Source organism: Neolamprologus multifasciatus, chromosome 15 (assembly GCF_963576455.1).
Source record: "Neolamprologus multifasciatus chromosome 15, fNeoMul1.2, whole genome shotgun sequence".
NCBI lineage: Eukaryota > Metazoa > Chordata > Actinopteri > Cichliformes > Cichlidae > Neolamprologus > Neolamprologus multifasciatus.
Genome location: NC_140453.1, coordinates 5,386,386 through 5,411,273, shown reverse-complemented (window position 1 = coordinate 5,411,273; position 24,888 = coordinate 5,386,386). Strand labels below are relative to the sequence as shown.

At 41.3% G+C, this 24,888-nt stretch overlaps 1 protein-coding gene across 9 annotated transcripts in view; it reads left to right on the top strand.

Moving 5' to 3' along the window:
- The window catches only part of LOC146501387 (MAM domain-containing glycosylphosphatidylinositol anchor protein 2), a 221,727-nt gene that overhangs the window by 186,090 nt on the left and 10,749 nt on the right, over positions 1 to 24,888 (top strand). For 5 of the 9 annotated variants that reach the window (XM_085133641.1, XM_085133642.1, XM_085133644.1 and 2 more), the window contains 5 exons: positions 3,786 to 3,806; positions 5,837 to 5,992; positions 11,168 to 11,329; positions 22,310 to 22,440; positions 22,920 to 23,016. In XM_085133641.1, the coding sequence (XP_084989767.1) occupies positions 3,786 to 3,806; positions 5,837 to 5,992; positions 11,168 to 11,329; positions 22,310 to 22,440; positions 22,920 to 23,016 (567 nt within the window). Of the gene's footprint in view, positions 1 to 3,785; positions 3,807 to 5,836; positions 10,789 to 10,821; positions 16,281 to 16,319; positions 21,521 to 22,309; positions 22,441 to 22,919; positions 23,017 to 24,888 lie in introns of those variants that run through there. The other 4 variants (XM_085133643.1, XM_085133646.1, XR_014869519.1 and 1 more) reach the window with 3 other exon arrangements.

Below are 24,888 nucleotides of genomic sequence, written 5' to 3'. Positions count from 1 at the left end.
AGTTGCTGTTTTGATACAGTATTTTGTACATGCTCAGTAGTTCTGCTTTATAAAGTACTTTCACTTAAAGGAATACATTTATTCAAGATCAATACAGCTTTCATATCTGTTCATTAAATATAAGTCAGCAGTCAGTGAGCTTGGATTAGAACAAAGACTGAGCAGCTAGCCTTGTAGCAGTGACTCCCCAGAGTTTCTTTTTAGCCTGGCAACTGCACAAAAGCCTTAAAGATCTCTGAGCTATAGATTTTTTTCACTCTTTTTTTCTCTTTCTTTTTTAGTTGGTAAGAATTAAATGATATATGACATATTAATTATTGAGCTTTAGAGGTGCTGGTGTTTGGGGTTCTTTACCTCCTGAAAGATTCAGACAGAGCTAGCTGATTCTCGCTGTTTCCATTTTTCGTGCTAATCTATGCTCACCAAGTGTGCAAGGCATGACTCATGGATTCCCTGTGCTCAGCTGGATGGCCCCTCCGTTTGACATTCCTTTGAAATCCACTCTTGTTTTTGGTAGAAGAGTTGTGACCAGCATATTTATGATTTGAACTGTATTGATTGCTGCTGTAACATGTTGTGACATGACATGACACGTGATATCCTTTTGTCTTCTTTGTTCTGTCATTTATACTTCAGTTCTTTAGATTAAAGTGAATGCCAATCCATCCGTGCACATATGTATATGCGCACTAATGAAAGAACAGCCTTGCACGGGGCTCAGCGTGGCTCGGGTGTGTCCGTGTGTGTTACTGCAGGACTTGTGCAGAGCAGTGCATCCTTTTGTAAAAAAGGACACAATGGTGTGATGTTGCTCTTGTTATTTTGGTCACGGAGACACGAGGCAAAGATTGCTGAACTACATTTACCCACACCATCATTATTCCAGCTGATGGTTGGGCAGCTGTGGAGCCATCACAGGGCCTTCTCGGAACATCATGGCACGCACCCATAACCCCTAAATATGATTGATGGGAATGTGGGAGTGTGTGGATTATTTGAAGCCAGTAAAAAAATAAAGAATAAAACCAGGCATGCCACTGTTGTCTATGAGGACACTTGGCTGCAGCCTTGGAATTGTCTGCTGCTTTGTAATGTAGCCGCAGGCCAGTGGGCAGGGAATCCTGCCAAGATGAAGTCAGTGATTGTATCCGGAACAGCCTCCATGGACCAATGTCCTTTGGCGGTCAATGAGCTCACTTTGTGTTTCAATCAAAATTAGGCAATTTCGATGGAAGGCATTCACGCATCAAGCATGCAGCTTGTTTTGTCCTCTCAGCTGGAAAAGTATAAACCAGGAGTCAGGCAGACATGCACCTAATATGTGCTTTAATAACAGAAGTTTGAAAGAAAAAAAAAAGAAAAGAAAAATCCGCTCTTCACTCCACTGTGCGATCACTGGGAGTTTTTATCTTGACAACTATCAAAATTACATTTCATCCTCAATCATTATTTGAGGCTTTTTAGCTATGGGGGGGAAAGCAGGGTGCTGCAGCATTAAGAAGAAAATCTGGGATATTTTTTAAAGCCTTTGCAGTGAGCTCGAGGGTTTTGCACATCTCTGCTTTAACGGCATAGCGCATTTGAAGAAGGGCAATTGAGGTCTGCTACTTGTTTTCAGGAGTTCAGACACAGTTACAGACAAGGCGGCAACGTTTCTTTAAAAAAAAAGTGCTTTGTTTAAAACGCTCGAGTCAACAGCCGAGCTCTGTCGCAGTTTATTTTAATGCTTGTTTGTTTTCCCATATCCAATATAGTCATCTATACTGGAAGTAAAATTATCTGTTTTATGCAAGTGTGATCTGGAGAGAGTGTTCGCATGCAAAACAGTTGTAAAAGTAGCCTCTGGGCCTGCTCTGTGCACAGCTTGATTTCCTCAGTGTGGATGGAGACACTGCTTGAGCAGACACACTCTTTTGGATTGGATTAAGGCGTAGTGAGTAAGTCGGGGGAAGCTGCAGGTAAAAAAAAAAAAAAAATGCAGACAACGAAATACATTTTCATAACCACAGTATCGGAAGAAAGAGGGATTTGGGAGGGAGGGAGCGAGAGTTACAGGAAATGGGACATTGAGATGGAGAGAGCCGGCGAGCAGGAGGGGGCCTGAAAGAATAGAGTTTTGTCGGAAAGCTCAGCATCCGTTTCGCAGGCTCGAGGCTGTAAGTTGTCATTTAAAACATTTTCTCTGCAACAGCCGGGATGATTTCCTCCCCCTCTGCAGTCTGTGCTGCTCTGTGCAGTCCACTGTAGATTCAGTGGGAAGCGGTGACTGTCGGGCGGCGAGCATTTTCACAGTCACATAAAAGATTCTTAAAGCGTTTTCAAGGAAGGTGTGCGCTGAAAATGCGATTTTAGTTGCTTCACGGCATGTGTCTTTGTCTATCTCCCCGTTTATCCCCGAGCAAACATGCATTTCCACGAGTTACACAATAATAAACAGAAATCCCTCCTTTTTTTTTGGAACTCGAGCTTTTAAAAACAGCAGTTTCATCAGCGCCACTGTACTTCGCCGCTCTCACTACATGTTTTCCTTTGTAGGAATGATTTGTTATTACTCACTTTAATTGGTTGGATTAAAATCAATTCCCTCCATGAACAGCAAGGTTTCATAAATCACCCAGCAACATAGTTTTGTAGTAAAGCTGATGTATCGCATCTATTCAGCCAGTCAGCAATCGATCATGAAAATGCCCATGAATCTTCTTGACAGGTTAAATGGTATTTACTCTGCAAAAAGTGAAGTGCCGACTAACTGGCTCGCTGCAACTCTGCGTGATACCCTTGACCTTTATGTGTTTGCTGCGGCGGTAGCCTCTTAAATTATCAATGAGGGAAGCATTGAACTGTGGTTAGGTGGACAGAATGCAAAAGAAGTCCTCGGTGTATTTCCGTTAGCGTTTGATCTCGAAGTTTTCATAATGATGAGTTTGAAAAGACACGATATAAGTTGCAGGAAACTGATTAGCAGACACACTTGTGATTATTACTCATTTTTGTGATTTATTGGCTCCTAAATGGAAGGATAAAATAGGCTTAGTGTTCTAAATGGAAGTCACCTTGGACAAGAACATCAGCAAAGCCAGTAAATGGCAGTAATGATAAGCAGTTGCGCTATAAGCTTATTAATGTGGTCAGGCCGGTCTTCCTAATCCCTCACTCTTTTACATTAGATAACAGACTGCGAATAAATGCTGTCACCTTTTCCACTTCAAATCCCAGACATCTCTCTTTGTGTCTGCTCAATAATCATTGTTCTGAGTGCGGGAGTTGATTGGTGCCGTCTGTTTCCTTCGCGTTTTTACACCGAGAAGGCAAAAGCGCTTTACGGAGATGAAGCACGGATACTTTGCAAACAGTGTTCTGTTTCTGCGGTCACACACTCCAGAAAAACTTGTCTTGCCACGGCTGTTAGACCATGCTAGCACTGTATGACGAATGGGTCAGAAATGTTTAGTAAGCACTTTCACTGTGTTTCTGTCTCACTGCAAAGCAGAGGCTGCACAGACAGACAGACAGACGAGTCCCACTTTTACCGAAGCTCTTATTTCTCTGCTATATCTTTACATAATATGTTCCTCGTTGCTCACGAAAGGTTAATATATGCCTGTGTAATACTCTGCTGCTTGCTGAATAGCAGAGCTCACAAGGCGGCCACACAGTGTCTGAAAGTGCAACAGGTTGAGCTCTTGTGCCTCCATGCACATTTCCTCTTAATAAGTGTTTCATGTAATGACAGGCTTCTAAGATTTTTTGTACTAACGATTATCCCTGGCCTTTCTCTTCCACAGCTCCCATCAACCCTCACCTGAGTAAGTAATGTGCACCTCACTTAGCATGTCTCATCAGACAGAGTGCTCCTTCTGACACAACACCGGCTGTGAAAACAGTGGGGATACTCCAAGTAACTGTCTCGTCTATAGAGAGCCGACTTAAATAATCAGTATCGAACCGGAAGATGTTTTTAAACGACTCTAAAACGGGAGTAAATGAGCAATGATTGAGCAAGGATATGCGTCAGGATATTTGACATTGTGCATTTTGGACACGGCGTTTGCATGAGATGCTGGATGTCGTTTGGTGTATCTGTGTGTGTGTGGGTTTATTTGCACCTTCTGTGCTCTGTGAGCATTAATTATGCATGCATTTGTGCCATAGCTGTTTATATTCTTTAATGTTTAGCTTCATTTATGACGCATTGTTTCATTGTTGCAACTTTACAAATTCACATTATTCATGCCTTGAGAATCCAGACTTAATCATTGCTTGCTGTGCGGCAGTGTGCTGCCTTGTATCGGGGTTTATTTATTTTTATAGATATATATTTTGGTGGGTGTTCACAGAAACATTGCCAACATAATAGCAAACATCCTAATCACCAACATCATTATCCAAATCCCTCCAGGAAACTATCTTACCTGCATGCCTCCTTCCTCTGCCTATCCTCCAAATCCTCCTATCTCTCTGAGGCGCACGAGGCGAAAACATTTAGTTTAGCTCGCCGCGGACAGGGACGTTAATGTCTAGCACCAGGAGCTAGACCTCCATTTAAATCTGCATGCTCATGAGGAGAAGAGTCAAGAGTGCCTCGAACGCGGCCCCTCGCTGCACTTTTCCCTCTCCACCACCTCTTCTTCTCTCGCTCGAGCTCATTCTCTCGCTCTCTCTCTGCCTCGCAGCATCACTGCCCTCTTCCATCCGCCGGCCCATCCACCCACACCACACCTCTACGTCTGTGTTACCTCCATTACCTGAGTAAAAGCTGCAGATCCCGCTCCTCTCAAGGTCACCACTCCAAACTGCTCCCAGCTACGTTTTAATAAATCAATGAATATTTATCAGAGCACATGCCTGCGTCCTGAATCTAAATGCTGTGTTTTTTGCTATCTCTTTGAGGACACCGCTTAGCGCCGCCAAGTCCTCTGGTCAGGTGCTTTTTGCATCGTTTGTTTGTTTTTTTTTCTCTCTTCTTTTTCGACAGAGTTGATCCAGCCACTACCCCTTCATTAAACTGTGCATGGGGATTTGCACTCATCATCGCAGTCGATTCACTTATACGTTCCCTTTCATGTGACCAATAACTACGTCGTTCCATCCTCTTTCAGTCCTTCCACTTGTTTTGAACTTGTTGTCACGGGTGGGGGGGACTTAATATCTTCACCTGCACACCTACTACAGAGAAGATGGAAGCTGATAGAAAAGGCGGTGTCAGGTTTAAAGAAATGATTACACCGTCTCACTGGTTAGAGGATATGAAACATTGGAGAACAATCACCCCATTTTTCTTTTAAGCCTGTTAAAAAGGGGGGATGTCGGGGATTGTTCAAAATCACAAGAGGATCAGATAAAAGTTTTCTACTGTGCCAAACCTCACAAAATTATGTTTTAACAGGAGATTTGTATTAAGTTTGAAATTATTTACTGTGCTGTGGCTGCGTTTATTGAATGTCATCCATCATGCTTCGGTGGTGGGCTGCCTGATAGTCGCACACACAAACCGCCTTTGGGTGTTTCTTCAGTGGCGCACTCTGTCTTCATAGACTCTGGTTAAGTAGCAAACAGAACTGCATGTCGTAGTCAAGAAAAAAAAGAAAAACACATTCAATGGCACCTCCCTCACAGTCAGTGAGAGGTCACATCTTAATATAGAAATTCTTTTCACCAGATTGCATGATGTAATTAGGACTCGGGTTGGTCTATGTATCCCCCCGAGACACATGCACACACGCACACACGCCGCAGGAAATGTCACAGATATACAGTAGGTGTCGCGCTACTCAAGACATAGCAGTGTGCTGTAACTTCTCGCTCTTCTGAAACGACGTGCTCTGTCATTCACAAGGAGAATTCCACTGCAGCTTTGAGGAGGAGCCCATCTGCATGTTCACCCAGGACAAGAATGATGATTTTGACTGGACGCGACACAGTGCAGCCACACGCGACACCAAGTACACGCCCAACACTGGCCCTAGTGGTGATCACAGTGGCTCCAAGCAAGGTAAGGAGCTCAAACTTCCACCCTTGACATGTCCAAGCAGCGACTAGCCAATCACTGCTTATCCCTAGTAAAAGTATTGTATATTTATTTTAGCTAGTGGCTGAGTCTAGTTCTTTTTTTATTAATAGAGGAGATGATTGTCATTGTCTTACTTTGCTAATTTGATGTTCTGCCCTTGAGAGATAAATTGATAAATAATTAACCTCTAAAGAAATATTCAAGGCGTGTGGTAATTGCAACTGGCAGGTTGAGTTGTCCCACATCACGCACATTCCATGATTTTTTTCTTTGACGAAATATGTCAGTGATTAAATGTCAGTGAAGCTGTCTTTAGTTGAAATGACCCATCAATTGGAGTTAAGGCAAGGCAAGTTTATTTATATAGCACAATTCAACAACAAGGTGATTCAAAGTGCTTTACAGAGACATTAGAAACAAAAACAAATAAAAAGCATGATTTAAAATTGATTAAAACAAGCTAACTAACTAACTAACAAACAAACAAAACAGTATATAAAATCAAAAATCAAAACAGATAAAATCAGAACAGTAGATAAAATCGGTAGTTAAAATGTAAGTTTTGAAATTTAAGCTTAAGTGCAGATTTGGTGCTTTATTCAAATGCAGCTGAGAACAGGTGAGTCTTCAACCTGGATTTAAATAAACTGAGTGTTTCAGCTGTTCTGAGGCTTTCTGGGAGTTTGTTCCAGATATAAGGAGCATAAAAGCTGAATGCAGCTTCTCCGTGTCTGGTTCTGACTCTGGGAGCTGATAAAAGACCGGATCCAGATGACCTGAGGGATCTGGAAGGTTCATACTGGGTCAGGAGGTCACTGATGTATTTTGGTCCTAAACCATTCAGAGCTTTATAGACCAGCATCAGAACTTTAAAGTCTATCCTCTGACAGACAGGCAGCCAGTGTAAAGACCTCAGAGCTGGATTGATGTGGTCCACTTTTTTGGTCTCAGTGAGGACTCGAGCAGCAGAGTTCTGAATGAGCTGTAGATGTCTGACTGATTTTTTTTAGGTAGACCTGTAAAGATGCTGTTACAGTAATCAAGCCTACTAAAGATGAATGCATGGAGTAGTTTATCCAGGTCCTGTTGAGACATCAGATCTTTTATCCTTTATCCTTAAAAGGTTGAACTATTAGTCATCTTTAAGAATTGGAGCAAAAATGTATGTGTGGTTAAGTTTCCCGACCATATCATGGCATGTTTTATGCCCCATTTGTTTGTTCATTCATAGGATGTAAGCAGAGGTATCCTTCATCTGATTGCATAGGCCCTTAGGTCACCGAGTCCTTCAGATTGCCCATTTTGTCTGGTTCAAAACCGAAATGATCCCAGTTAGCTGATTATGTATTCTTTTTTCTCAAAATACTCTTCCATGATTGCATTTGCTGGAAATGGTTCATTGGGAGTGGGAGAACTCCGGAAATCTGCACACGTGCGCACAATCCTTATTGCCAGTTGTTACACTCACAGTGGCTGGTTGGAAGTTTTTAACACACCAAGCAAGTGGAGTCTTTGTTATCGCCTGAAAAACACAAGGTAAAGATAATAATCATAATAAATGGATGAATCGGTGCATTTACAAATACATAAACTGTAAAACAGTGCGTCGCTGTTTTTAATGGCCTGCTGTTTAGCACAATCTGCCTGTGCGTTAGCCCTCCCTAGAGGTCAGACAAAATATCAATGAGGCGGTACATTGTATTGGCTTCCTTTTGCGATATAATATCAATGCAGTGGAAAGAAATATTGATAGTTTTATTAAAACATAAAATGCAGGCGCTGTGAACCTATGTCCCCACCAATTCAATTAGCAGAGTAATTATGTCATTACTCCTCCATATCAAGAGGGAGCAATGTGAACATAAGTGATCTAAGTTGCTTTGAAAAAGCAAAAAAAATCGTAGGGAAAAAATGGTGGTAAGTTAACACCCTAGTAAATACATACATGCGTTTTTTGGGTCTATTCGGAGCATATTTTTTACCTTCAGTTATAGAGATGTGGTGATATATCATAGATGAGCTTACAATGTATATTGATCGCCACGTTGCTGTAATGCAATCGGGGTCATTATCATGTATGATAAGAGTGTCTTTGCCAAGCCCTCATTGTTTCTCTTCTCTGAATAAATGTTACAGGCTACAATTACAGTGGACACTGTAGCAAAAAAACAGTGTTGGAGAGTAACGGAATACATGTACCGCCGTTACGTATTTAAAATACAAAATATGAGTAACTGTATTCCGTTACAGTTACCGTTTAAAAAGGTGGTATTTAGAATACAGTTACTTTGTTGAAATAAATGGATTACACGGCGGTACTTCCCTGTTTCATATTGTGGCGGGTCAGGACTGTTTGGGTTTTGTTTGGCAGCTACGTTCTGTTGTTCCAGGTGGCAGCGTTACGGTTGCCATGGTTACAGGGTGACCCTCTCTCTCTGTGTGTTTCCTGGGTGAGAGAGCGCTTTTTTGTTGTTGTTGTGCTAAGCTAACAGGCAGAATGCTACAGGTATAGCTCTAAAGAATGTAGCATCATAGGCAGTGTAGTCCGTGCTGCAGGGAGAATGGACTGCCATACACGTTATGTGTCTGTGAGCGAGGGAGGGAGAGAAAGGAAAAGTACGAGCTGTCATCGAGCAAAAACGGGAGCTGGAAGCATGTAAATATAATAATAACCACTGCAGCCAAGAAGAGAGCCTGACGAGCCCAGTTGTAAGTAAGCTATTAAGACTCGACTGTACACCGTGTTCGTGTTTTCCTCCAAAAACAATAAGTTCCGTTGGAGCAGCCTTTCAACGCCTCTCTCTGTCTTTCGCAAGCAAAGTTGACCCAGACAACAAAGTAAAGCTAGTTTTCGGCTACGAGCCCGACATGGAACCCACTGTATTAGCCAGAGGTCCCTTTACTACGGTTCAGAGCCGCGGACCTTCAGTAACAGTAATAAATCACAGCAATTGTACATTCATGTAGTTGTAAACAGCATGATAATATATTAAGTAATCCAAAGTATTCAGAATACGTTACTCTCATTGAGTAACATAACGGAATATGTTACAGAATACATTTTGGGGCATGTATTCTGTAATGGAATACATTTTAAAAGTAACCTTCCCAACACTGCACAAAAATCTATGCATTAATAAAAATATTGCAGAGTATAACACAAATCCTGACCAACCTTAACATTTACTAGCCAGTGAGCAAGTAATTTCATAATATTTCTCATCTTGTGATTTATATGTACGGCTGAGCAATGATATTGCAAAAATCTGTGGTAATAGTAAAAACCACAGCTGGTCTAGGCCTTAGTGATCATTCTTGCCAGCTGTCAGCGAGCCTCTGAAAAAGTCTACCTGCTTGTTGTATTAGAAATTAGCATATTGAATGCACACATTTAAATGGACACTGTTGTTTCTTATGTGCTCCATCCACAATGAATGGATCCACAAATGCTCCCAGGCGACAGTGAAGCAACGTGATTATCACATTATCGGTCAGTGCACGACACATAGCATTTTTGATAATTACATATGTTTATTTGCAAACAAACAAAAACAAGTGTCACTTTTCGAAAACGACGAAATAAGATGGGACAATTCAAAGAAGACGATTTCAGCTGTGCTCACTGTGTCACCAAATATTTGATGCTGCACAAACTAACAGTGAGCATCCTTGATCATTTATTTGCAAGATAATCTTCTAAATGAGCCTCGTCGCTGTTTCCATGGCACCCAAATTAGACTCTGCATAGTAAGTTTAGCATTGGCTCTCGAGAGCTGCATGTACAGGTATTGCATATTCAAGGAATAAATAAGAAAAAATGGATATGCAAGAGTCTTTTAGAGGATTTTTAATGAATCCTCTGATGGAAGTTGTCTGTGGTGAAATATACAGTTGGTGCCTATTATGGTGCTACGGTACCAGCAGCAGCAGCTGAGGCAGTAAATAATGCATTGGCTTTAATCACCTAATGGTTTCAAAATGTCCAGCATTTCATTAGCTGCCCCATTCATTTTTTTGTGCATAATTATCTAATATGAGATTCAGCTGAGGGAGATATTCCATTTGGTTTTGGCTGGAGGGCTGTGGAGCCGCTCACTAGCTACTTTGCCTGTGCCTGTGGCTGGGCTGAGATTGGCTTCAGATAATTTGGCTCGCACGCAGAGGGCTGTCTGACTTATAGGCATCACTGCTGCTGTCCACCGCTGTCAGACCAAGGGACCATAAATGTAACCTCACTGTATCTGTGCCAGGTTTTTTGCGACTAGTGAGCCCTGGCCCTTATCTTTATTATGGAAGGTGTCATTACCGCAATATTTACAGTGATAAAACAATTTGTCAGGGATTCAAGGAGAAATGTTTGTGACATTTCACAGTCAGGGACAGTGAAGTTGCTGATGGGGCCAACATAAGTATTCGGAGAAATATATATAGATATAATTATATATATAACTAAATATAAACAGCTTAAAATGGAAGAAGCAGCCTGACTGCTCATCTGCTTGTTACCTGTTAAAGTTCAGGGTCTGGCTGCTGGGCTGGGGTCAGCATTCACTCAGCCAATAAATGATGAGTTTGTTTAGTAAAGTCATGAAAACTGTGTTATTAGTTTAGTCACACTGTGTCAATAGTTTTGATTTAGATGCTCTATTATGTTCCTCTCGTACAGATCTCATTCCCAGTATGTTACATATGGATCTTTGTATGCGTGCAATCATATTTAAAGTTTGTTTGCCTGTTTTTTTTCAAACCTGCTGCATTAATCTCATGAAGCCAGGTAGGTTTGATGGCTAAAATTAACCCAGCAAAGGTAGAAAGGGAGTAAAGGCAAAACGAATCAGCGAGGAATTAAAAAAAATCTAATTACGAGAAAGCTGCAACAGCTGTGAAACCTGTGACTTAAGCCACTGCCACACTTCTAATAAGTCTTTTCTGCTTTTTTAAATTAGACCATCAGCTCTTGGCATTTTGTATTACCACACCTATTGGTTTAAGATCTAATCCGAAGAACAGCCGTCTCTTCTGATAAAACGGGAGTATTTGACACGAGAGGATGAAGCGGCACTGAAAGATCAGACCACAGTTTGTGAAAATGTAGAACCCCTTTTATTTTGTTCTCATAACTCTGGTGTCCGCATGTGTGTTTTTATCCATTTCAAGGTTTCTACATGTACATCGAGACGTCAAGACCGCGCAAGGAAGGAGACCAAGCACGGCTTATAAGTCCATTTTTCAACGTAGCTCCTAAAAACCCTTACGGTATCACCAATCCACCTGCCTACTGCTTTGGCTTCTTCTACCACATGTATGGGAAACACATAGGTAAGAATGATTGCCTTCATTTAAAACCACTGCTTCATTTCTTAAACAATTTTAAAGTCTATCACTGCTCCCCGTTTTTGCTTAGTAAAACAGCAAAACCAGCTTTGAGTGGATTTCAAGTTGCTTTGGCAGTTCTCTGCTGTTTAAAGGAGTTGCTTTCTTATTCTCGTGGAACTAAGTACAGTCAGTAAGGCAACACCACATGAAATTTTATTTCTAAAAGAGTACGTCATCAAGCATCTGTGGCAGGGGTGGGCAACTCCAGGCCTCGAGGGCCGGTGTCCTGCAGGTTTTAGATGTGTCCTTGAACCAACACAGCTGATTTAAATGGCTAAATTAGCTCCTCAACGGCTGTATCCCAATTCAGGGTCCGCAGCCTTAAAGGCCGCATTTTAAGGCCGATTACGTCACAGCAACGTGACAAAGGCTGTCCCAATTCGAAGGCTGCTCGAAATGCGGCCCTCAAATGCGTCCTTCATTTCCCTGAATTTTAAGGACGTGGCGGTGTAGACTTCGTGGCCCAACATATCCCAGAATGCATAGCGCGGCGGTGGGTGTGGATAATTTTGCCGAAAAAAAACGGCAGATGAGGGGCGCCCGAAGAGTAAACTTTAAGTAAGTACTGAATATTATGTCGCTTATTTATGTGCAAATGTTTAATAACGAAGAACATTAAAACATTCCTGTTGGCCACATGTCGGCAAAGTTATGCGACATTAGTGACGTTTGTACTAACTTAAAGCCTTTACTTTAAAATATACGCCGTTCAATAGCTGACCTTAATTTTACAATGAGCTCATGTAGAAACAAACAAACAAATGAACAAAAGATTTTCTCCTTCATTTCTGTCAAACAAAGCTGTATGAAACATTTCCACCTGTTAGTATCATGGTTGCTAGGCAACCTGGGCAGCACGACGGAGGCTAGACCGTCTCATTTCACAAGCCTCGCACTTCCGGCCTTAGCGGTCTTTGAGTACGCTGCCCTTGTGGACCGTTAAGGCTGCGTACTTTAAAGCTGCAGACCCTGAATTGGGATACAGCCAACATGTCCTGAAGTTCTCCAGAGGCCTGGTAACGAACTAATTATGTGATTCAGGTGTGTTGACCCAAGGTGAGATCTAAAACCTGCAGGACACCGGCCCTCAAGGCCTGGAATTGCCCACCCATGATCTGTGGGACATACCGCTGGCATTAATTATGATGAGGTTCTTGGTTTTGGTGTCCAGCAGATGTGTGTTTCACTGTGGAGTTTTTTCTTTCTTTTTGTGAAGGACTTCTTGTTTGTGAGAGAGGAAACGCAGTAGTCACGGCCAAAAAAAGAAAGCAGCACTTTTTCCTCTAAGCAACAGAATTGCAGTCATTTCCTGAGAGTTTCTCCCAGTGGTGTGTTTGCTGTGGAGCTTTGCGCTTTCTTTCCAAAAAATCCTAAGTGTAGCTGTCAGATGTTTCAAGTAAAAGATGTCTCCTTTTTGCAACACAGTTCTTCAAAAGGTGTGCGCACAGATTCTGGGTGTTAGCCCTCACATTCATCTCACAATGTAGATAACAACCCTGCATGGCCCATTTGAAGATTGAAGACTGAAGGAGCACTCTGTGGCTTACATCTGACTCTCTTCACCAGAGACCCAATCAGCCAACCACAAGCACTCCTGCTTTGAATGTGTGCTGTTTGTACGCTCGGTGCATTTAGGAGTTTTGCTCTAGCACAAAAATAGCAGTTTATACACTGTTGAAGCCCTCCAGGGTTTCTCTGTCCCAACCTAACTCCCTATCATCAGCTACTACACACCTTTATAAGGCGAAAAAGGTCACCAGCAGACGTGGGTGCAGGGTCATCTTGAGTCTTTTTTAAGACACCGGTACTAATGTTGATGCAGAACCCGCTTTGCTTTTCATTGCATGACTTAATTCTTATTTTTGTGGAAAGAAGATCACGGTGGGCAGAATATGGAAATAGTCTATACGCCCAGAACATTTTTAATGGTCCAGTTTAGGAGCCAGAGCCATGTCAGTGAGAAACAGGCACTGTTAGCATATGAACTGAAGTGATAAAGGAATAGGAATAAAAAACAATGAATCTAAATGACAGCAAGATCTGCAGCCATGTGAAAATGAGAGTTTTCAAAGCCATGTGAGCAGTCTGTGAAAAACTAAGAGCTCTCTATGACTCGGTAGCTTGTAGAGCCACTTTTAACAGCAATAACTTGAAGTAATCTTTTCTGTATGATGTTCTCAGTCTCTCACATCGTTGTGAAAGAATTGTAGCCCACTCTTTTTCTTTTTTAATAACATTGCTTCAATTCATTGTGATTCGTGGGTCAGTCCATTGAAGGTAAGGTCAAATATCTCTTTGGTTCCAGAAGTCTTCTGAGGGCTTTTTTGTTTGTTTGTTGTTGTTGTTGTTTTGTAGATGCTAATCTGTGAATCTATGGCCTGCAGCCATGTTATTTTGGGGAAAGAAGATGCTTTGCCCTGGCAGCCCTTCCAAACAAGCCGTACTTGTTTAGTCTTTTTCTAATTGTATTGTCATGAACTTTAGCGTTTATTGTGCTAAATGAGGCCTGTAGAGTCTGAGCATTGCACAGTCTGACCTTGTGGTGAATTTGCTTGGATATCAACTCCTGGGAAGATTGTGACATTTTGTTAACACTCACCTAAAAGCCTGAAAACTGCCGAAATGTTGATGTTCATTTAATCAAATGCATTTGATTAGCAGCATCTTTCTGCTTCGTACTGCCTTGATTCCTGTGGGAAACAGTAAGGGTGTACTTGTTTTTCACAAGACTGCATAGAGTCCTGTGAAAAAAAATGTTTTCACATGATTTCACATGTACCAAAAACATGACAGAATTTTAGGCACAGTATCTCAGGGGAAACAGTCGGCGTACTTTGTGCTTCTAAAAATATTCATATCCAATATCAAATATAAAACTATAAAAGTTCTTCATGTGAGATAACTAAAACTGATGTCTTCGACTCATTATTTATGTGTTCTCGTTTTGGTTTCAGGCCATTTAAGTGAAATTCTAGTGGCACCAAACCAGAGGGAAATCACCCGCAGAGATAGGCAGCTAAAAAATAGTATTTCACTGAAATATATTTTAGTACAGAAAAAAGGATATTTAAAAATAGATAAGGTATAGAAAGAAAAATCAATCAGTGACAGTAAAAAATGCCAAGAGAGGAATTTCAAGAGAAATTCAGCAAACTGTGAAACTGCTACAGGCCAGCAGCTCACCTCCCCTCTCTTTTTGACATTTATAGTCAGCATTTGACTTCAATTACTTCAGGATCCCAGAAAGACATTGATGGTCTCCACACTCCAACTTCTGCAGCTTCTTTTTTCACCTTTTAATAAGCTGACTTGCCTCTTCAGCGTCACATATCTTACTCCAACTTCTATTTTGTTTCCTTTGAAGTCTGTTTTGTTATTAACTCTGAGGCAGGGACCTGAGTGCAGGACTTTGCAAAGTTTGCAAGTAGTAATAAAACACAATCCTTTATCAAGGCCTCAGTGACACAGGACTAGAGACCAGTCACTGGTCCCCCTGGTAACCGCTAGTGGTGGGCGGATCAATCCAAACATCAATTGTATCGATACCAAGTCGGCATCGGTATCGGATCGATGCTAGCCTGGTGAGATCAATTCTTTACTTTAAGTTCTGCTCTTGTTTGCAAAGACGAAACAGCCAGGTTGCCGCACTCGCCGCTCCCGTGTCAGTGCAGAGCAGACACACTTTGCTCCCCCTTGTGTTTAAGTCTTGCGTTGTCACGTGACTTAGACGCTTTGGGGATTGTTAAGTTGTTTACATATTATATTTTCACCAGTTCTTTAGAATTTCAATTGTAATTTTTGTATGATAGTTTCTTAACAGTACTTGTTTTAACTTATTTACTGATTTGTGTGCACTTTTTATTTAAGATTTTTCTCGAAAAAAAACCCAACTTAATAACTAAACCACCACAGCAGACCCGATGGCGTTTTCATGCTTCGCAGCATCATTTATTCTTACACTAATCACACCGTTGCTGTAACAGTACATTCAACAACTGCAGCTCTCCCGCTGCCAGCCGTACACATCACCAACAACAACAACAACAACACAAGCAGAGCACAGGTTTTAAGCCAGCGAGGCGTGATTTTAGATGCGCTGCAGGTGAGTCCATCTCACCTGCAGCGGCATCGCAGACCAGCCACAATAATAAAGCATTTTCTATTTAATTATAAACTTTGTCCTAATTATGTCCTGGGTTTCAATTATTTAATAATAAAAACACAAAAAACACTTAAGGTCATGAAAATGAATTAAGATTTAGCAATTCAATGACGCATCCACCTTATTTATTAAAAAGTATCAGTATCAATATCGGCGATACTGATGATCGCACACCACTAGTAACCACTGGTTACAAAGAAAAAAATTCCCCAACGTTGGATATAATCAGTCACAAAGAACTGCACTGAAAATCTACTTGTGATTTTTGTGGCCATTAGCAGACAGCTGTGGTTACCAGCTACCGGTTTGCATGGAAGACACTGACTTGTCTGCAAAATCCAACACTGACTGCTCTTTAGTCCTGCACGCCTGGGGCTTTAGCAAATTCAAGTGCTGACATCTACAATGAGCTCTCCTTGTTTAACTACTGTTAGACACAACTGTCATTGTGAATAGTTTCTTTCAATTTTTGTAAGGTCACGAATGGATATCAAAGGTAACTTGGAATGCTCTGTAAAATGTAAAAATGCAGATCTCATAAATCCAGATTTTATTCATTCAGAGAGTATATAAAATGTTTAAACTGAGACATTTTACTGTTTCATGAAAAACATAGCCCATTTTGAATTTGATGGCAGCAACATATCGTAAAAAAGTTGGGACGGTGTCAACAAAAGGCTGGAAAAGTGAAAAGAAACAGCTTGAGCAACTTTTTGCAACTAGATAGGTTAGGTAGCAACGCAACGCATCAGCAATAAGTGTTTTAAAAAGTGCATCTAAGAGAGGCGTCGTTTCTCAGAAGTAAAGAGGGGCAGAAAGTTTCTTTCTGCAGAAATTTCAGAATAATGTTCCTCAACATAAAATAGCAAAGATTTTAAATATCTCATACACATTACATCACATCAGAAAAGATTCACTTGCACTCAGCAACTTTGCGTGTAAGTGACACAGTTAAAAGTCAACACTGGATGCCCCTGATCTCTGGGCTCTCTCTGCGTGGGCTCAGGAACACTTCCACAAAGCATTTTCTGTGAACACAGCTCACCTTGCCGTCTACAAATGCAGGTTAAGAAGAAGCCGAATGATGACATGATCCAGAAACACAATTTTAAATCTCTTTTTAAATGGACCAAGGCCATACTGTGGTCAGACAAATTGAAATTCTTTTTGGAGAACATGGACACCGCATGCTCTGGACTAAAGAGTAAAGGGACTGTTATCAGTTCAGAACTCTCTATCTCAGATGGTATGTGGGTGCATTACGGACTATGGAAAAGCCAGTTGCACATCTGGAAAGCCACCATGCCCAAAGATATACACTAGTTTTAGAGTAGCATATGCTGCAATGTCTTTTTCAATGAAAGCCTGCCAAAATGAGTTATTATTTTTCTTAAAATATTACATTTTCTCAGTTCAAACATCTGATTTGTTAAAGATGTGGGTTTATTAGATTTGCAAATCATTGCATTCTGTTTTTATTTACATTATATTGTGTATTCATGGTTAGTTTATACATACTGACTAAATAATTTAATTATATAGTCTAAAGTTTTTATCTACATCCACAAATCCACCTTTGACTAAGGAGCGTACCCATCCCATTAACTTATTTCCATTTTGTGTTTGGAGCTAACAATTGGAATTTCTGTAATGGACTTACATGAAAATAAATTAGCAACAGGTAGCCGAGATAACAGGACGAAAGGCAGAAATAGGAAATGCAGATACTAACAAAGCGTAAACATGAGCACCGTGCCTGTAAAATGCTAATTCTAAAACATGGAGAACAATATCTTTAATTAAGCAAAACATGCCGAGAGAGGTTAGTCATTAAGTATTACACTGGACTTGATAACATGGCTTGCATATGCTCTGAAATTTAGGCTCCTTTCCGGGTGTCCTCAGGGGAGAGCTAGAGTGGAAGTGTCTAGGCAGGTGGGCCAGACCAAACATCTGGAGAGGAGGAGGCGAGGGAGGTGGAGAGAATATAAGGGTAGAGGTGTTGGAGGGCGACTCAGCAGGGAGATGAGAGCTCCTCCGGCTCCCCGCTGAGGTTGAGTAGGCCGTGACATTTCCAATTTGCTCAAATTGATCGCCAGCCAGACCCTCTCTTCTCCTGCCCTCCCCGTCTGTGGTGAGGCCCATGCCCAGACTGTGGCGTGTTATGATGAATGGGCTAAATGTCAAGGACTTGAAACCCAGCTCAGATCCTGCATGGCGGCGCTTCATTTGGTATTCTGCCTCTCCGTCCGTGAGAAACATTTGCCCCAAGCTCAGGAATGTTGGTTTGTGATATTTTCTTCCCAGAGGAGTAAATGCTTATGACAAATTGCCCAAATAATATATGCATTTCATATTTTCTGTTATCTGGGGGAATTTTGGCATTTTAAATAATCGAGAGCTTCTTTTTCTTTTTTGCACTTTAAGCTGTGGCTTACAAAACCAGCCGGTGAGGCAAAGCTCCATCTTGAAATTTGAAGATTTCGGTACTGTTTGGCACGGTGCCGTTGACGTGAGTCACAGTCAGGCTGTGGCACGATATCGCTGAAGGCCAGAATCAGTCGATAAAGAGTCATGCCTACGCACTGATGCGAACAGTGGCTCAAGCTCAAAGAAACTCCTCCATAGTTAGCTAGCGGGTGGATACCTGAGACAAGGTCACACTTAATTACTGAAGCGCACATCAAAGTTTGCCTTTGGAGGCCGTGTCGCATTTGTTTATAGGATTAAGTCTCGAGCAAAGCACACCAACCAAGCGCGCGTTAAGCCTGACCTTCTGAGAAGCAACTGAGTCATCTTTTCATTAGCAAGGAGGGTGGTACAGCACCTCAATCCACCTCTCTACCATCCTCACTGCATAATTGAAAGATTTCCAGGAGCTGTTCTTCACTGTTCACCAGACTCACATCTTTCTCTTTTCAGATCTTTTTAAATTTCACAAGTGTCTGCCAAAGGTATTCCTTTAAAAAAAAAAAAAAAAAGTACTCCAAAGAATATACAGCATATGCCTTTGCTCAGGATGTGATGACACTGACATAACCACCTACATCGCTATGAGTTCAAAGAAAATGTAAGCCAGTTAGCTCAGCAAGAATCCTCCTACATCCTAAACATTTCCACAGGAGATGAAACCGCAGGTCATGTTCTGTACAAGAGCTCATCTCTCAATGGAGATTGTGCTGTCGTGGGGGGGGAGTGTATACCGTGCTGATGAGAGAGTGTGAACAGCGTAGCTTTCCCTCTTCTTCTTTTTTTTACCTATCCAGGGTGGGGGCTTACCAGTAATGAGGCATCTAGATGTATCAAATGAAAGGTTGCCTCACTGGTTGAGTCAACGCAAAGGTGCTGCTTCCCATATTTGTGAAATCCACTTGACTTCAGAGCACTGCTCGCACTGAGCTTCGCTGTGGTGTCAGCGCTAACCTGATTTGAGTCTTTGAATGCTGCTCCTGTTAGCCCACTGCAAAAAAGATGATGTTCTCTCTCATACACGCACTCGCTGTTCCAGCATGGCAAATTAGAAATACCACAAACACACACGCACACAATTGGTATGTTTGTAAAGGAGGGAAAAGTGGTTGCACTCAGTGTCATCATCTGACAGTTTTATATCAAAGCCTGGGGCCAGACAAGAGACCTCGCTGAGGGTAGTCTTTAATGCAGACTTGGTATATAGTCTGTTCTGTCTCAATAAGACCCAGTACATCTGTGTTATTGTTAACTGATATAGGAATCCCGCTGAAATAGATCTGTCATGTTGTGTTTTGTAATACGGAGCTGGCAGTGACACTCAGTGGATTATTTTCTGTAGCTTTAGTGGAAATCCAGCTGAGCTGAAAAAGAAAACTGAACTTGGCAGAAATAGTTTGAAACTAATGATAAACTCGGAAGAACCGCCCTCTAGAGGGAAAGTATTTCCATTTATCGAGAAATTCTCATCACACATCGCCCTTTAGTGATAATTAATTTGGACTATCACGAGCGAGAGAATAATTTCTCTTTGCATGCACACACTTAATAGATGTATCAATTCATATAACCCGAGTTTAACCTTTGCTACTGCTTGGCTCTGCTTCGTATTCAGAAGAATACATACATCTGAAATGCGGGATACACAGGTGAATATTAGATCAGAAGCCCAATTTTATTTGGGATTAATCTGGAACAGATTACTACGGAGTTCTTTAATGTACATGGTCAGGTGGTGTATAATATAGACCCACTTAGAAAAAAGGCAGCAGCTTTTTTTTGTCGTAAAAGAGATTTTTTAAGAGTTTTGATTAAGATGTCTGGCTTTCATCCTTTCCTTGACCCAGAGCAGTCTGCTTGTCATTGCACGATGCTGTTGTGAACCATGGTATTGCATGGTAGCTAGGGATGGGTATCGTTTAGGTTTTATCTGATACCGGTGCCAAACCGGTACTTTTGAAACGGTGCCGGTGCTTAAACGGTGCTCAAACCGGTGCTTAAAGAATGGAGAACACAAAATTGGTCCAAAAACCTCTCATGTTCAGCTGTTTTTTTGTAAAAAGATAACAATGTTAGCCTTTTCTGCAGCTATAGGGCATATATGGTATCACTCTTGGCTGGAAGCAGTGCTTAAACAATGGAAAAAACACAAATTTGTCCAAAAACCTCTCATGTTTAGCTGTTTCCCACTTTTTCTTTGGTCATTTTAGCCTTTTTGGCCAGGGTGAAGGGAGTATCTGCCATCAAACAAGAAGGCAGCCGCATGTAGCTATGATGATGTTTGCTAGTTCACCTTACATACATTAATGTAATAACGTGGTTAGCCTACTCAACGTAAATTAAACACGAACAACATTAAGCTACTCACGCAGAGAAGAACGGCTGCTGCTGCCATCATCATCCTCATCATTTCTGCTACACTGGCAGGGCTAGGGGCCAGGACTCTACTCTTCAGCTTTTTGGGGGATGTTGCTAACTCTGGGTCCGATAACAGGCACCACACCTGCAGTAGATGCGCTCGGTGTGAGGTCTCGCAGCAAGCTATCAAATACGGCGCATTTCTCGGCTTTTAAAAAAAGACGCTATGCGTCGCCAGGTGTTTCATCGGATTTCAGGTGTTACCTCCTTTCCACAGTATCAGCTTAAAGCACTTGTTGCAGGCTGCTGAGTTTGCATATTTTGCTGTGAAGTACAGCCAGACTTTTGACCGCTTCGTCTTGGACATTTTTAATCTGTAGCTCTGCTCTAAAAGAACGTACGTACCTGGACCCGCCTACTATCCCCGGAAACGTAAAATGATTGGCTACAATTCGAAGTGTATCACATCTCAGGAAAAAAAAGCACCGAAATGTGCGCTGCTTTTCGGTCTGGTTACTACCGTTTATGTCAGAACCGGTGCCATCATGGCACCGGACACCGGTACCCATCCCTAATGGTAGCATTGTGCAACGGGGGTATTTCATCTTTATTCTCAGTCTTTTAAATGCCATTTGACAGTTTCCAAGAGTGCTGTCATTTACTTTTTAATCAAGACTTCTTCCCTTCTTCTCTGTGCACTGCTTCTCTCATCTCTTCACAGATCTTTTGACCACTTAGCTGCAGTTCCTGGGGACATCCCCGATTAAGACCCTTTGCAGTTTGGCTGGTCAACCAACTGATTGTCCAGCCAAACTACCCAAGCTGAACTCCACATGGTCAGCTTTGTGAGGTCAACAGAGACTTCATGGACCTCATGTCTTGGTTTTAGTTCTGTCATGCAGTGTGACTTCTGGGAGCCTTTGATTGTTTTATGTCCAATCAAATCAGTTCATCACAGGTGGACTGCATATTTTATTCTTTTTAAAATGAATAAAAACGTTAAGATGTCTGATTGCTTTTTGAAAGAATTGTACATGAAGTACAACAGTGGTTGGTGCTGACAAATGTTCCTATTTCGGCATATTGTAATTCAAATGATCTTACAAGGAAGTATACTTTTGAACCCCTGACAGCGTGTCAGACTTTACAAAATCAAGCCTGTGACAGCAGTCTTTGCCTTGTAACGGATCTTTTCATATCAGATCACTTTAGAACTATAAAGTACTGTAAGGAGCAGAAAAAAGCAACCCAGTATCCTGGCAAAACGTGTAATAGACATGCCGGTCCACCGTGTCCATTCAACGCTTTGCCGTGATATTGGGTTTAAAAAAGGCTGCATAGCACGGTAAAACCAAGTGTGGTAATATGTCCAACAAAGGACTGTCACCTGGTGAAAATGAAGAATCCAATAGTCAATATAAAGTTGAAAAGGTATTTAAAGCAGATGTACTTACCTGTAACTGTGGCTTAAAGAAGGGCAGCTCTCGGAAGACGCCTCTCTGCTATTTTTCTCTTTTTTCCATTTCTTTTCTGCCTGCTGCTCCTTAAATTTTAAACTTTGCAGAACGTATATCCTATTGAATGTCTCTGCAAAAGCATACATATATTTGTTACTCCAACATAAACATATGGGATTCAGCCTCCACTTGCACACCCTAATTGTCCCCTCACATGGATTTCATGTTCTGCTAAGAGGTGGCTACAATCGACCAGTTACCTTAATTTCTAATGACCTACTTAAATGAAATAATAGTGCGTTGTCATTTGGGGCATAATATAGAGGAAGTACTCTAAATGTAGGACAAAGGGAGTTAGCGCTGTAAAATGAAAACATATAATGATTATTAAGCCATAATTCCAAGATATGAATACTTTCTTTTGAGCCATTAGAAAATGTTTTGGCAACAGTCCAATTGTCTCTCTCCTCAATGCAGGAACGCTAAATGCATTCCTAAAGCAAAAGGGTCAAACGGCTTCAGAAGGCCTCGTGTGGTCGCTAAGTGGCAATCAGGGTGACCGCTGGAAGCAGGCCAAAGTAAGCATCCACCCAACAGCGTCTTTCCAGGTGAGCCTAAAAAAACTTTCATTCAATATGCAGTAGCGTTTCCCTCGGTGCCCTCTATTTGCTTCTTTGCCTGTGTTTGTGTGGTATTGGTTTCCCTGGGGGCTAAACACTGATGTAGCTGTGAGAAGTAGCCGGCATTCCCACAAAATGTCTGGTATGACACGCTTTTCCATCAAGAAGCCTGAACTTTGCGAGTGGATGATGGAAAGCTGCAGAACTTCCATCATTTTCACAGCTTTAGTTGTAAAATAGGTAACTTTAGTTGCAGCTTCCAACAGTCATTATTAGCAAATACTTGCCACCTGCTGTTGTGTTTTTTAAGGTTTTTTCCCCAGGTGTAATTTAGCTAAATTACACTGTGCATTGACTCAGTTTTTATCTTACTGCAGTTCAAATTTCCCTTTTTTTCCTGTTCTTTATTTTTGTTGTTTTTTTGGTCTCTCAAGATTCAATATAATGACTTGTGCTACTCTCTGTAGGTCGTACTTCAAGGGATTCGGGGACCAGGCATTGAAGGAGACATTGCTATTGATGATATCACGCTGGAGGAAGGGGAGTGTCGAGACCCGCCGCCCAGTGAGTAGCACCACGCACCCGCCTCCTCCATCCTCTCCTCTGTCCCTCTTATCGAAGTCCCCGGTACTCTCTCTCTACCTCACCGGACAAGGTTCAGATTTATGAGAGAGGATCTAATCTTAGACAGCTGGCAGCATAAAACGACCATCTCATGGGGAAAGCATGGTTGCCATGGCAACTGGGTGTGTAATCACATGAATGATAGCGGAGTGGAGTACTGTAATTGCGCTGCTGGAACAAACAGAAGGTAAAAAACAGAAAACAGGACACGGAAAATGGCCTGCAATTGACAGGGCATTATTGGTTGGCAGACAAATACAGTTCCCTTGATTTAATTCCCGTTATTTATTCTGCAGGAATTATTCGCAAAAGCCGTTCAGACTTAGACGTCTCTTTAACATGCCATAAATGAATCAAGATAATCTGTTTCCATTTTTCACGTCCGTGGTGGAAAATAACTGCCCATCTAACGGCAATCAGAGACGGTGATCTCGGTCCGCAAGATGCATTGTTTTTGTTGCTGCGAGTTTGTTATTGTGTAGGTTATTTTTCATTTGGGTGCATTATGATTCAAAGCGACAGCATTAATTCATTTTGGAAGTAAAGGAGTAGTCGCCCGGGCTGAGGACAGAGTAATGTTATGAATTATGCAATTCAATCTCACGTAATGAATCTTACATGATTCAGCGCGATGTGAGAGGGGGAAACTGAGCAAGATGTCGTGAGGAATGATGAGAGATGACTTCTGACTGATTTTCCAGCTCAGAAAGAAAAATGCTTCATTGTGTCTGTTTTAGGATTTGTTCAAAGAAGTTAGTAGCACAGTAGAAAACATATGGGAGAAAACGTATATTTGCTTTCTTGCACAGCAGCAGATCCATCTATTTTATCCAGCTATTGTGGGCAGGTTGGTCTGGAGCCACCCAGCTTACTTTAGGAAAGACATGGGATACACCTGTGATAGTACTGAATCCCTCACAGTCATCTTCATTTGTGGTTAGGAGTTTACATACACATGAATGTAATTTTAATTTGGGGCTTCTTGTCCACGTTGCACCTCAACCAAACACTTTTAAAAGCCATCAACAAGCTTCTGGTATAATTCTGCTTGGATATTTGACCACCTATTTTAGCATAATTAGTAGATTTAATTTAAATTAGTTAGTTTGTGGGCACAGACCTCGCTTTTAAGCATAGTCCTCAAATTTTGACTAGTGTTGAGGTCGGGGTTTTGGAAAGGCTATTTCAGAAGCTTAATGGGTCCTTTCCAAACAACTGCGCATAATCAGTTTGAACAATTATACATAAGTACAAGACCCAAAGTGTGATTCTGAGATGATGGGAAACAACCCAGGAACCACCAATGCTCAAGCCCACCATGAAGTGGAAACTGCACTAAGTTTCAAATCAAAAAAAAAAAAAAAATCAATTTTCAAATCAAAATTGGTTTTGGAATGGATAAAACATGCTAACATTAAACTTCTTGAATGTAGATTATGCTTAAAAGCCAGGATTGTGCCAGGAAACCAATAGAGGTGGGAATCACCATACATCCCACGATACGATATTATCACAATACTTAACACACGATACGATATTATTGCAATTTTTTAAAATATTTTGCGATATTCAGATTCTGTACATAAAGGTAAACGTTATCAATATTCATTTTATCTAATATCAAAGTCTCACACTCAGTCTTTCTCTCATTTCAGTTTTATTGTTGACAAACTGAACGGTTTGTATTACAGTCTAGTCCAACTTAACTGAACAACCATCTGGTACAATTATAGCTATTCTGAACTATGCAGTTTATGAAAACTATGCAGCCCCTTCAGCAACTGAAGAATTTGAAAGTAAATTAAAACAAAA